Genomic DNA, 12,479 nt, shown 5'->3' with positions numbered 1-12,479 from the left:
GTCTATGTCAAACTTCAACCATGTCGTCAAACTTCAGTTGCTGGAAGGACCCCTCAGAAACTCGCCAATCGTTATTTTGATCCCTTTCAAATCCTTAGCCGTATAGGCCAAGTGGCATACCATTTGGCACTGCTCGCCACCTCCAAAATTCATCCTATCTTTCACTGTTCTATCTTGAAGCCACATGTTGGTTCCCCACCTCCAAAGACAAGAACACTTCCTACGGACACTCATAATAATGGTCCTTTGCTCATTCCATTAGTCATCTTGGACCATTGTGAGAACACTTTAATTGAACCTCCGCAAATAGAAGTTCTGGTGCAGTGGCAGGGCCTATCGTCAGAGGAAGCTTGGGAAACATGGGCTGATATAAAACAAGCTTTCAACCTTGAGGACAAGGTTTTACTCCATGGGGTGAGGAATGATACAGATGATATAGTTGGGCCATTAGATCAGGATAAGAGTGGACCAAGTGAAGAGAACAACCCAAATGCAAGGCCCAAAAGAAATATTACAAGACCAGCAGATTGAAATGAATATGTTCACTGAGAGAAGAGTTTATTATATCTTATTTTGTTATTTTAAAAAACTATATTTGTCTTGTTATGAGATTACTTGTAGGGGAATCTTTTTTGTTAGGATTTTATGTGACTTTTCTGCAGAAGTCCGTTAGAGCTTATGAAGAATTTATAAACCATTGTAAGGAATTGAGGAATGAAAAATCAATATCCTTAAGTTTCCCTTTCTGGAGGACTGGTACCTCAAATACCAAATTTCTGCTATCATTTGTTCATCAAAGGAGAGGAAATGATCATTTGTTGAAATGGGTCTAGACAAATTGTTCTTGGATAAGTTCAAGAAGCCTAGATTATCCATGGTGGACATGATCCTCGGGATAGGACCAAATAGGTGGTTATTGGAAAAGTTAATGGATTCTAGTGACTTCATTTTCTGTATATTGCTTGGGATTTGATAAATTCAACCCAATCAATCTAGAAAGAAAGGTTAAGTCGTCAAGGATTGATCCAATGAAATTGTTATTAGACAAATCTATATTTACCAATTGGTACAATTTTTTTGTGTAATCTTCATATCCCTTTAAGACTAGTTTGAGACCCTCCTTTTCCCAATCAACATTGATTGTCTCCACTGTTACACAGGGTGCCATTGCAATCTCATATAGTGATGTGGTTGAAAGCTTCACCATACCCTTGAGATGACCAAAGCAAGGAGGGATTGAACCTGAGAAATTATTATCAACAAGGTCTAGAATTTTCAAAGTACTATTTTAATAATATATTATTTTAATTGTATTTAAAATACTACTTTAATAATATCTCATTTGGATTATAATTATTTGGCTGATGATACTTGAAATTTGAATTTGAATTTATTTTTATCAAATTAAAACTCAATTAATTTATTAATTATTAATCAATTGATAATTTTAAATGAAAAATAATTTAATAAGACACAAAATGAGATTGCAAGTGTGTTCTAATTGTTACAAATATTATTTTTAAAAATATATTTAATTTTTAATATATTTTTATCAGTCCAAATATTATATTTTATAAAATTATAAATAAAAAACTAAAGTAATTATGTTTTTTTTTTGTTTTTAACATTTTATCAAAAAACATAGTTAACTTTTTCAATAATTTGTTTTTGTTTTAACATTCCATCCAACCAAAAACATTTATAAAATTTTTCAATTAATTTTTTAAAATATAATATATAATTAATATTTTTTATTTTTAAAATTTTATAATTATCAAATAGTTTATAAAAAATTACATGTAATCGATTTTAATAAATCTTTTAAATACTTTTTAAAAAATAATTATAAATTAAATTTATACATAATAAGACTTAATATAAATATAAATATGTAAAATATTAAATAATATTTTTAATAATTTTTACATAGATAGATTTTTTGTTTAAAGTTAACAAATATTTAAATAAATTAATAAATAAAAGTAAAATTTTATTAATTAAATTATTATTTTACTTATTAATTCATTATGTAATATCAATATATTTTTTATGTTATATTAATACTGCAGTGCTGTTAATTTTACCTATATTTGAAGAGGAGTGCAATTAAGTATGCATATAAAATATATTTTTCACATCGAAACGAAGCGTATCAAGTTGGTCTGTGACAATATTGGTTCCAAGTTCTTGATCTTGTTCCTCCGTCTCAAAATTTAGGGTTCACAAAGTTCCACCTTCTCTTTAATTTTTCTCATTCGCCCACCATCATCAATGCGCTTTTTGGACTGATTTTTCTCTGTGGCGCATCGCAATTCTTCACCTGTTTCGTTTTGGTATCACGCGAAACCCAATCAGACAGTGTGACCCAGTAAGTTCCCCGTTTCCAACGTCGAATTCAATAGCCAACGCCACACAGAATTCTAAGTGTTCCGCCTCAGAATTTTGAAAAATGTCAGAAAACAAAAAATTGATGTCCTTGACCCTTTCTGAACACTTCGAATTTCGCTGCACTCCGAAAATTTGAAGATTAATCATGCTTGTTCATGCATAGAGTTTTAGCAGGTTTTATTATCTAGTTGATACTTCATTCATTATTTCATGTAGGTATTGGAACGATGGCGGAAGATCTGGTGCTGGATACTGCAATCAGAGATTGGGTGCTGATCCCTCTCTCTGTAGTTATGGTTCTCATCGGTGTGCTTCGCTATTTTGTTTCTAAGCTCATGCGTTCTTCCCAAACTCCTGATGCTAAAATTATTAAGGAGGGGTATGCCCCAACATTTATTCAATAACTATGCAGATACTTTTGTTTTGGTCCTTTTTTGGTTCTTAATAGAGGAATGTTTTTGTATATTGATCCAGGCAAGTGATCGTTAGAGCTCGTAATTTACGTGCTGGAGCAAATTTTATTCCTTCAAAGGCTTTTCGTGCCCGCAAAATTTACTTTTGTAACGAGGTATGTTTGCTTAGAGTGTTTTCTAGTTTTGTAGAAAGTTTTTAGTTTAAGTGTATGGTTCTTTATTGGGAAAAGTTGAAGTTTCATTTTGCTGTTTGTTGTGGGTGATGACTTATGTTGCGGGCAATTTGTTCAGTCATATGCTTTATGAAGCTTCCTGCCTTGGACTTGTATGCTTTTTTGTGCTCAATCCTGGTTTTGCCGTATACTTTACTAGATAGTGATGAATAAATTTCTAACTGTACCTTTTTAAATTGGCTCTAGAACTTGTTAGAAATTAATAACTCTGTCATGAGATTTGTTCAGTATCTTAAATGATCATATGCCTAACCAATTCAACAGTAAACTTAGTTTTTCTCTTTCCATTGAAGGAAAACGGTCTGTTGTTTGTTCCAAAGGGCCAAGCCCAGAATCCGCAAGCACAGATGTTCTCTGATCCGAACATGGCCATGGATATGATGAAGAAAAACCTTTCAATGATCATTCCTCAGGTGTCAAAAATGCAGTTTTGTTGTGCTCAGGCTTTTGATTTTTGGACCATACTCAATACTAGCACTTTTTCCTATAATGAGGAGATGCGTCATTAGCTTTTACTTATGTTGTTTCTGATTTTTGGACAGACTCTCACTTTTGCGTGGGTGAACTTTTTCTTTTCTGGATTTGTAGCAGGTAATTTCTTATACTTCGCCCTGTTGTTTCTTACTGTTTGATTTAAAATTAGTGAAATAAAACATGAAGTGGGCCAGCCAGTTTGATCGGTGGACTGATGAACTGGCCAAGTGACTGGTCCAGTCAGCAAAACAAATCAGTACTTATTGGAAAGATCCTGTGTAACTCAGTCAGTTTTCCTAAGATCCTAAGAACTGGTTATTGAATTATATTAGACTTGGATTTGAAAAAAAAAATTCTTCAGAGGAAAGCAGATGAAGAAAACCCTTCTCTGGTTAAAGCTGAGGAACTTGCGCTTCCATTTGCAAAGATGTAATTCTATTGTCCACTGGAAGTGGTGGCGTGTAAATGCAGTTGTGCAGTAGAAGCATAGGAGAGAGATAGACAGAGCTTAGGGAAAACATATAATTTTAAATATATATTAAAGAAAACAAAGCTTCAGAAGAAGCATAGACAAGAGACCATCTTGCACTGGAAAAATATTATATGCATTAAATAAAAAGCTTTGGAAGAAAGCAAACTGACATCAGTTACATGTGTGAACAAACTATTCTACTTTTTGAAGATAAGCAAAGGCATTACCAAGATGCATTGACTTGAATTGAAACCTTAATTTTTTTATTAAGTTATTTTGATCATATTTAGTTTTATCAAATGTTATTTTTTATTTTATATATCCAGTTCAACTGCTTGAACCAGCTTTTCTGATAATAATTACAGTTCTTGTATCTTGTATAAGCACATCCATGATTTGACTTATGATAGTTTTCTGTTCAGCATAGCCTTCAATTTATTACTTTTATTATTTACCTCTTGAAAATGTTTAAAACTTTCCTGCAGCCAAGATACCCTTTCCGCTGACACAAAGGTTTAGGTCAATGTTGCAGAATGGAATAGACCTTAGCACAGTAGATGTTAGCTATGTCAGCAGTCGCTCTTGGTAATCTTCTTTTTAATGGATATTTGCCTGTTTCGCTCTTACTCTGGTTTAATTGTCGAAAGACTGTATTTCAGGTACTTCCTCAATCTGTTTGGACTGAGAGGATTGTTTAGCCTCATTTTGGGTGAAGAAAATGGTTAGTTATGACTTGAAAGCTGAATACTTATAATTAACTGATCAATTTCATGAATGACTTTTTAATTTCATCAATATGAATATTTACTAGTTTTTTCTGTTATAGGCAGGATTTGGATTCAACACTAATCAGAAGTTGTGATATGTGCTGTTTTTTATGCAGCTGTAGATGATACACAGCGTATGATGCAAATGGGTGGATTTGGATTTGATCCTTCAAAGGTACAAATATGAGTGACTTACTCTAGATTTTTCTCAAATCTGAAGTTCATGTGATTCCTTGTCCACCAAACCCCCCCGCCCCCCCCCCCCCCCAAAAAAAAAAAAAATACCCTAAATTTTGTCTATACCACAAGGTAAAATGAATGAGGTACTGCAATGTAAATGATTTTTCAACAAGGATGACAGACTGGTAAAATTGGACAGTTCTAGATAGAGAAGCAAAGTGTGGGTGCATTCTACTAAGTGGAAAAAGGAAAGTCTTTGCTGAGGATTTAAGTTAGCATTTTGGGAAAGCTTATTTGAACTTGTGAAAATGGCTTTGACCTTGTAAGCTCTTTTAGCCTATTTTTTGTAAACTTTACAGTCGACTTCAACCTTATAAATAAGCTCTCGCATTGTAAAAACTTATTAAATAAGTACTTAAACAAGCTGTTTACTCAAACACACTCTTAGCTAATCATTGAGCTCTAGATATACAAATTTGGGGTAGGATTTGCCCTCGCTTTGCGCTATCATCATTAGTTTTGAACAGTGAATATAGGTTAATACCCTTTGCCTTGGCTTTTGCAGCAAAATATGGAGTAGATATGGGTGTGATTTTGATTCAATACTCATCTGACTCTTGTCTAATCTCTTACATAGTAATTCCCCATCTTACTTTGTCATATTCCTTTAATCTTGTTTTCAGGGTCTGAGTGCTGAGAAAGACAATTTGGACATAACACAGCATGACTGGGCCTTACCAAATTTCGAGCAGCGTGCAGAAGCTGTGTTGAGGAAAGTTATCAGTTAACAATGTTATGGATTAGCTAGCTTGATCGGTTGCATTTGTTTGTAGGATGCCCTTCTATTGTTGCGCTTGGACCTTTACCTTCTGCAGCAAAAGATATCGAAGATCATGTTGCAACAATGAGTGTCATCTTGAAACTAAACTCTTCATTTTATTATCAGAAAACATTGGCACAATTTTGTTGAAACTGGAACTGAATTATTTATTCCTGCGTATTTTTCTGAATGCCCATAACCATAAGAAAGATGAAGACTTCCCAGGGAATGGAGTCTTGTGATGTGTTTCTAGTCCTAAATCTGTATCCTCTTGATACCATAAGTCCCGCATGCCACAATCCTAACATTTTCCACACAAATGCTAAAAATCCAACATTCAAATAGACGCTTACATCTCTTAATCTGCCTATGTGGCAGAATTAGAATGTAGGTGAGGCGCACTTAATTTTAACCCGATGGTGAAAATTATGATGCGAGGTAATGAATGTTCAAATTACCAACAACTGAATGTAATGTTTCAAAAATAAAATTTCTATTTTTACGACTTCATTTGTGTCTTTGCACGTGTGTATTTATTGAGAATATTTTTCATTTTAAAATTGTGAGAACTAAATTTGAATTATGTATAGATGGTCAAAGTTTAGTGATCACAATTAAAAAAAATGTTCTTAATATGTAGTTGTTTATATTTATTATTCTCATTTTTATAATAATTATAATTTTTTCCCTTAATATAGAATTTTAAACAATTTCTTATGTAGTTATGAGTTAAAGAAGATTAAATTAATGTAAAGAAAGAAGGGATACTAAATGTAGTTTTGTTAAAGAAGATAATGTGTAATTTGTACTTAATTTATTAGTTAATTTTTGTGATCCAACCGAATAATAATTGATCTACATTCTCGATGTAATTATGTAAATAGAGGTTATACAATTATCAATAAAAAATCACGATAGGTCAACTTTTAGAGGAAAAATTTTCAATTTTAACGCAATTTTGTTTATTATTTAAATTGACTAAAAAGTTTTTTATATAATATTTCAAAATTACGTTAGCAAGATTTTTGAGACATCTTGATGGAGCCTTTTTAAAAGTAAAAATAAATTAATATTTGTACTAATGTTTAGGCTTTGATGAAAAGTCATAATCAAACAAACAAGCCTTAATAATAGTTACAATAGAACTGTTAATTGTTAGTTGTTTAAAATTGATCAAAATATTGATTAAGGCACTTATGTCTTAACCACAACTTTAAATTCAAAGACAAAAGATGGACATATGTCTAACATGAAGTCTATGATATTGAAATCATGTCCTAAGAGAAGACTAATGGTTGACATGGAATCTACTGAGTCACTCCTTAGAAAGTATGATTTTGACCAAACCTTCGACATCATGGACAAAAATTTTGTAGTTCTAAGGTTAAGATTTATCTAATATTTAGTGCATATATTGAATCACTCCTTTGAGTGTTATATTGATCAAACTCTTGAAATCGTTAGCAAAAGCTTTTAGTTCTAACCACATTGTTGGTCGTGATGATTTTTTTTAACTCTCTTGACGTAGATCCTTTCGATTACAGGGGATTATAATTGTGAAGTTGCGACAAAAACAAGAGTCGAGGTAGAGAGCAATAGTTAGAAAGAGAATTGCCAAAAATCATGCCAAATGATCACCTATAGTAACTATTACTTTTATGTAAGAACTTGATGGAGACTTCAATTCTTGAGATGAAAAGAGAATACGTTCAAAGTAGTCTTACTTGTGTGATTGGCATTAATCTAGTAACACAAGTCATGATAGTTGACCTTAAGACATACACTTTTGCTAATGAGATGGTTAAGTAGGTGGAAGTTCAGGGTAAACCTATACTTGTAGAAATTGTTACAAACCAAGATAACTTCATATTCACGGTTGAATTAGCTAAGTTTGTTTGTGTTCAACTGTTTTGATTAGAGGACAATCAAGTTGCGAGGAGAATGATCTATATGAAATCTCATCCCAAGTTTTAAAGTTTAATATGTACTTCGACTAGCTACATTCGACAAACGAAGTGCACATATGTGAGGAGGATAATCTCTATCATATCTCATCCTAATTTTTAAAGTTAATAGGAGGAACATCTAAGTAGTTGAATGAATTTTTCTTTCTAGAAGCAATAATTACTTCCTGAAACAAACAAACAATAGTTACTATATCACTCACATCGCAAAACATAGGTTTAATTTATTTTATCGATTAACCAATATGGAGACGTGCTATATTTTCAAACAACAGTTACCTTTAGCAATAATTTTTTAGCCATTTTGTAAATCTATAAAGAAGACTTTAAATTTTTGTTTAAGGAAGGTTTTAATCAAAGAAAATTACTAGGCAAAAAAAGTACAACACTTTAAAGCATAAAAAGACAAAAAAGAAAGATCGAAGAAAATATTAAAAGGATACTTTAAGAAAGGGGCATAGAGGCGAAGATACAGTACAACAAAATTAAAAACGTTGTGGCTCATGCACTCCCTAACAAATGTCATCCAAAATCCCCAGCACGATCACCTTCTCCAACATTGAGTATGTGTAGTCCTGACATTGTTATATTTTTAATTCATATCTCTTGTACTTTTATTTTTGAGTTTATTTAACATAAGAATATTTTCTCACATCATCTTCTATGTTTCTATTGTTATTATTTCTTTATTTTGTTCATTAAACTTCTCTAAAACCTCATCATTTAAAAGTAACTAAATTAATTGACACAAATCCCATATCAATCCAGCCTCAAAACTGCATTGGATAAATAAATAATTTTAAATATGAAAATTTTACCTAAACATTAATATAAGTGAAAAGTGATTTAGCCATCCGTTTATTTGATTTGTTTATTAAATCATGGCTGGATTTTGGTGAATGAATTCAAACTATGCATCTAGGAAAACTTATTTTCTTGTTTATTAACAAAATTATCATAACAAAATCACACAAAAATCGTCAATAAATATATTAATCATTAGAAATGTATAAATTTGATGGCGTTATGAGCAATTGATACTTCTGTTCATAATCATGTGACTATTAATAATATGAAAAATAGTTCATCGTGAAACTTTTTAATTATGTGGTTCAGATACAGTTTATGTTTCTATAATTACAGAGACAAAATTAAATAACATTAAATTTCAAACTTAACAAAATAATATATTATTTTTTTTATCAATTTAATCGTTAAATTTAAAATTTTGAACAGTCCTATATTAATGACAAAAAAAAGAGTCCTATAATACTGCAGTGATGGATACCGGAGCAGCCAAAATGGATTCTAGATGGATGCCATCAAAGATTCATTGCTAACATCTTGCAGCTGAGTCAGAATGCTTGGATGCAGTCCGATTCCTCATTATACACAGGCTTCAGTCTTCAAATACTTTATTGTACATGAACCTGAGTTCTATCACTCAGACAGCAAGAAATTACACAATTATAATAGTTTAGACTCTAGCATCAAAACAATTTCACGAGAGCAACCAGCCAACCACTACCAAGCTTTGTTGAAGCCTTAAAAGTTACACATCATTCACTATGTTACAAATTCACATCCAGACTCCAAGATGTCCGACTTGTTCCACGATCATTGTTTCAGGCTTTTTAACGCCGCAGCAAATATCTAATAATGAAGAAAACAAGCATAACTTATAAAAATATTTAGCAGTATATTATCAAAACTAGTGCCCTATTTTCAAAAGTAAGCGGAGATAAGTAATGTAATTATGCAAACAAAAACAGACTCACTAAAGAAAAGTATGTCCTACAAGCTATTCATGACAAAAGATTCATTGTTTGAGAATGTGGCATTTTCCTCGAGTTGCTAAAGCAACTTTGCATTCAGTCAAAGAAAAAGGCATTGAATGAGTGTCCAAATGAGCAGCTTCAGTTTGACCACTACATAACATGAATCAAGATTCGATGCAAAATGATGCAAGAAAGAGATGGAAGGTGCTAGAAAATAAAACATGATTTGTCTGGTTAGCATAAAGCCAGATCCTCAAGTTAGATGTCATTGATGGGTAGATGACAAAGCCACCACACCTCCCCGTGGTGCTTTGTTCCTAGAAATGATCCTGCCTCTCCTAGCCAGGGATGAAAAATGGGTACCTGCCCGTCCCCATCAACGGTTGGGGAAATGCTCCCCCGCTCCCTACTTTAATAATATATAAATATAGATATTAATACAAACATGGAAGCTCAACCTTATGATTTAACTATTCAGTATTTGATAATCTATGCTGGGATAATAAACAAGTATGCACAATGTTGAATGATCCCTGCGTCCAATTGACTATACAAATCAAATATCTCAATTAAAATGAATCCGTGCAGTACACTACTGATATAGTCCATAAACCAGTCATATCAACATTAGGCATGACTTATACTGTCTATTTGGGGAAAAGATGGGGGTGTTACGACTGATGTTATGTTAGTGTTACACCAAATGAAATATAATTTCATTTTTTTTTTCTTTATTTCCACCATGTTTACTTTAAGTGTGTAATAACTACAAAATGAAGCTAAATTTTCTGACAAAGAACGATGGAACATGCATAATGAAACCACTTTCAGAAAGAGATACCTTAGATGGTGGCTGAGGATACTGTCTCAAATCTGCTTCTGCACCAGAATATCGAGCATGCTTACTGCTTCCTTCACTCTTATTACTACTTCTTTTCCCTTCAGGATATGATGGGGAGGTCCCATCATCAAATTTCTTATTTAAGTCAGTGGATGATATATTGTCCTGTTCCATAGAACTGCCTCGTGATCGTAGATTATAAGATCTTGCAACTTCTGTGTCCTCATGATTAGCATTCATTCTATCAGGCATACTGTTCTGAGCAGTACCATGCGAATTCTGATCCTTCTTTGAGAACTGAGTGGCTGCTACCCGTGCCCCAGCTATGGCCTGACTTATACTCGATGATCCATCCATTTCAGTTGCTTTTAAATTAGGTGTAAGCGCAGAGATGCAACCTGGCTTCAAGGAAAATGGATCCCGTGGATCCGGAAGTGGAAATTTCACCGGCAAAGGACTATTCACCGGAGTCAGACCTCTAACTGCAGCTTCATAGATCTTTAAACAAGTAGAAATATCAGTCTCCATTGAAGAAAAACCAGAAAGCAAGACAGAGATTTTAGAACCAAAAATACCTTCCGTTCCAGATTATAAACACCTTGGTATCCTCGCATCTCAAATGGAATCAACAATCTCTGGATTAAGCAAAGAAAAAACAATCACTCAGCATACATACACATAGTTCATAGTCTTATAATTATAGGAACCGCAGAGCAGTAGAAAGAGACAAACCTGTGGGCGTTCACATAGCCAGCAATAATCAGTTTGTGCTTCCAACCTCACCTAAGGAAAAGAGAATCAGTATAACAAACAAGGAATGAATAGTTAAAGATAAAATGTTGGTTATTGCTATTGCTATTTTATGGTACCCCTTCAGGAACCATCTCCCAGCATGCTAGCTCATCACGTGTTAAGCACCCAACCACTTCAACACACCCTGTATCAAACATTCAAGTTAGTGAGAGTGAAAGAAAATAGTAGAGAATAATTAACACTGAATGAAGTTGTGGCATTGATATTATACCCAAAAGCCTAGAAACAGGGTAGTGTTGAGGAAATTGGATATCAGTGACGCCATTGAGTGCGTATATCTCCTTGTAGAAATATTCCATCGCTTTGATTGTGGATTCATCTGGAACTTTACTGGCAGCATGAATCCAAAGACGACCTTAACATACAAAACAATGTGAAAACTTAGGGTAAAGTAGCAGCGAGTGAATGTGTTGGTTTGGCGCATAGAGATTGAACCTGTGATGGGAGCGGGCCAAGACCTGCCCTCGACGCGCTTGATCCCGTAAACGAGGAGAGAAGCCCAAGGTTGGTGCATCGTTAAACATGGATTCCGGTAGTTGCCGGAGGGAGAGTTGTTTCGTCTCATGGTTCAACCCTCTGCGTATGCACTGCGCAACCACCCACGACGCCGGCGACGGGTTCGGTTGGGCTCGGCCCAAATCAGTCTGATTGATGTGATGAACCGACTCCTTGACCAACAAACCCCAAACAGAATTACCCAAATTCTTGCTGTGTTTATCCCATGCCGCCCATGCTGAAGTCATTATTTATATGCAACTTTAGAATTCAAATTTCAAAGTTTGTTTCATGCCAAAATATATCCTTCCCTTTTAATCGAATTAACAATTTTTTTTTTATATATCGTGCGGATTTATCTTTCTTAGATTTGTTACAGTACGTGTATTAATGTCTAAATTTAAAATAAATTAAGTTTTAAAATAATGGTATTTTAAAAAATAGATGTTCAAATTTTAATATAAAAGAAGTGATGCAATTTAAAAATTATCTTTATTATATAATAATAAATATTTGCAATATAGGATTGATTTTTAAAGAAATATTGAACAATAATTTTTTAATAAAAAATTTATTATATAAAATAACAATAAACTAAATAGATAAAAATCTTTAAATTAAGAAAAATTAAAAATAAATATATTAATATCAAAATATGTTATAATTTAGATAGGTTGGGCATGTTTATTCAAATGCAAACATGCAGGCTTGAGCTTTCACTTATATTTTAAAAGTCGAGTAAGAAAAAAAAAACTAACCTAATTTAATAAAAAAAATTCAACACTATTTTAATATGAGATATCATCCTAATATTATAAAATTCATGTTAAAAAATAGACAT

The 12,479-nt window shown here is 32.8% G+C and overlaps 2 protein-coding genes across 3 annotated transcripts; one reads left to right on the top strand and one right to left on the bottom strand.

Moving 5' to 3' along the window:
* The first annotated feature begins 2,136 nt into the window (after nucleotides 1–2,136).
* LOC113872207 (ER membrane protein complex subunit 3) lies at nucleotides 2,137–6,002 on the top strand. 2 transcript variants are annotated; one of them, XM_027509574.1, is made up of 9 exons: nucleotides 2,137–2,368; nucleotides 2,605–2,767; nucleotides 2,863–2,956; nucleotides 3,328–3,447; nucleotides 3,577–3,625; nucleotides 4,466–4,565; nucleotides 4,640–4,701; nucleotides 4,864–4,922; nucleotides 5,611–6,002. In XM_027509574.1, the coding sequence occupies exons 2-9, from the start codon at nucleotides 2,616–2,618 to the stop codon at nucleotides 5,713–5,715; spliced, it is 741 nt and encodes a 246-aa protein (XP_027365375.1). In that variant the 5' UTR covers nucleotides 2,137–2,368; nucleotides 2,605–2,615; the 3' UTR covers nucleotides 5,716–6,002. The 2 variants fall into 2 exon arrangements, with proteins under 2 accessions (XP_027365375.1, XP_027365376.1); XM_027509575.1 differs by having other exon boundaries at nucleotides 2,150–2,767; nucleotides 5,611–5,894.
* A 2,872-nt stretch (nucleotides 6,003–8,874) lies between these two features.
* Nucleotides 8,875–11,859, bottom strand: LOC113873118. Its single transcript, XM_027511103.1, has 7 exons — nucleotides 11,579–11,859; nucleotides 11,355–11,498; nucleotides 11,200–11,267; nucleotides 11,063–11,113; nucleotides 10,906–10,965; nucleotides 10,331–10,828; nucleotides 8,875–9,364 (listed from the first exon to the last, which is right to left on the bottom strand). The coding sequence occupies exons 1-7, from the start codon at nucleotides 11,706–11,708 to the stop codon at nucleotides 9,329–9,331; spliced, it is 987 nt and encodes a 328-aa protein (XP_027366904.1). The 5' UTR covers nucleotides 11,709–11,859; the 3' UTR covers nucleotides 8,875–9,328.
* Between the last annotated feature and the right edge of the window lie 620 nt (nucleotides 11,860–12,479).

The sequence above is a fragment of the Abrus precatorius genome, unplaced genomic scaffold (genome assembly GCF_003935025.1).
Source record: "Abrus precatorius isolate BTA unplaced genomic scaffold, Abrus_2018 Scaffold7, whole genome shotgun sequence".
Lineage (NCBI taxonomy): Eukaryota > Viridiplantae > Streptophyta > Magnoliopsida > Fabales > Fabaceae > Abrus > Abrus precatorius.
Note: the sequence above shows the minus strand (reverse complement) of the source record. Positions and strands in the feature narration are given on the sequence as shown.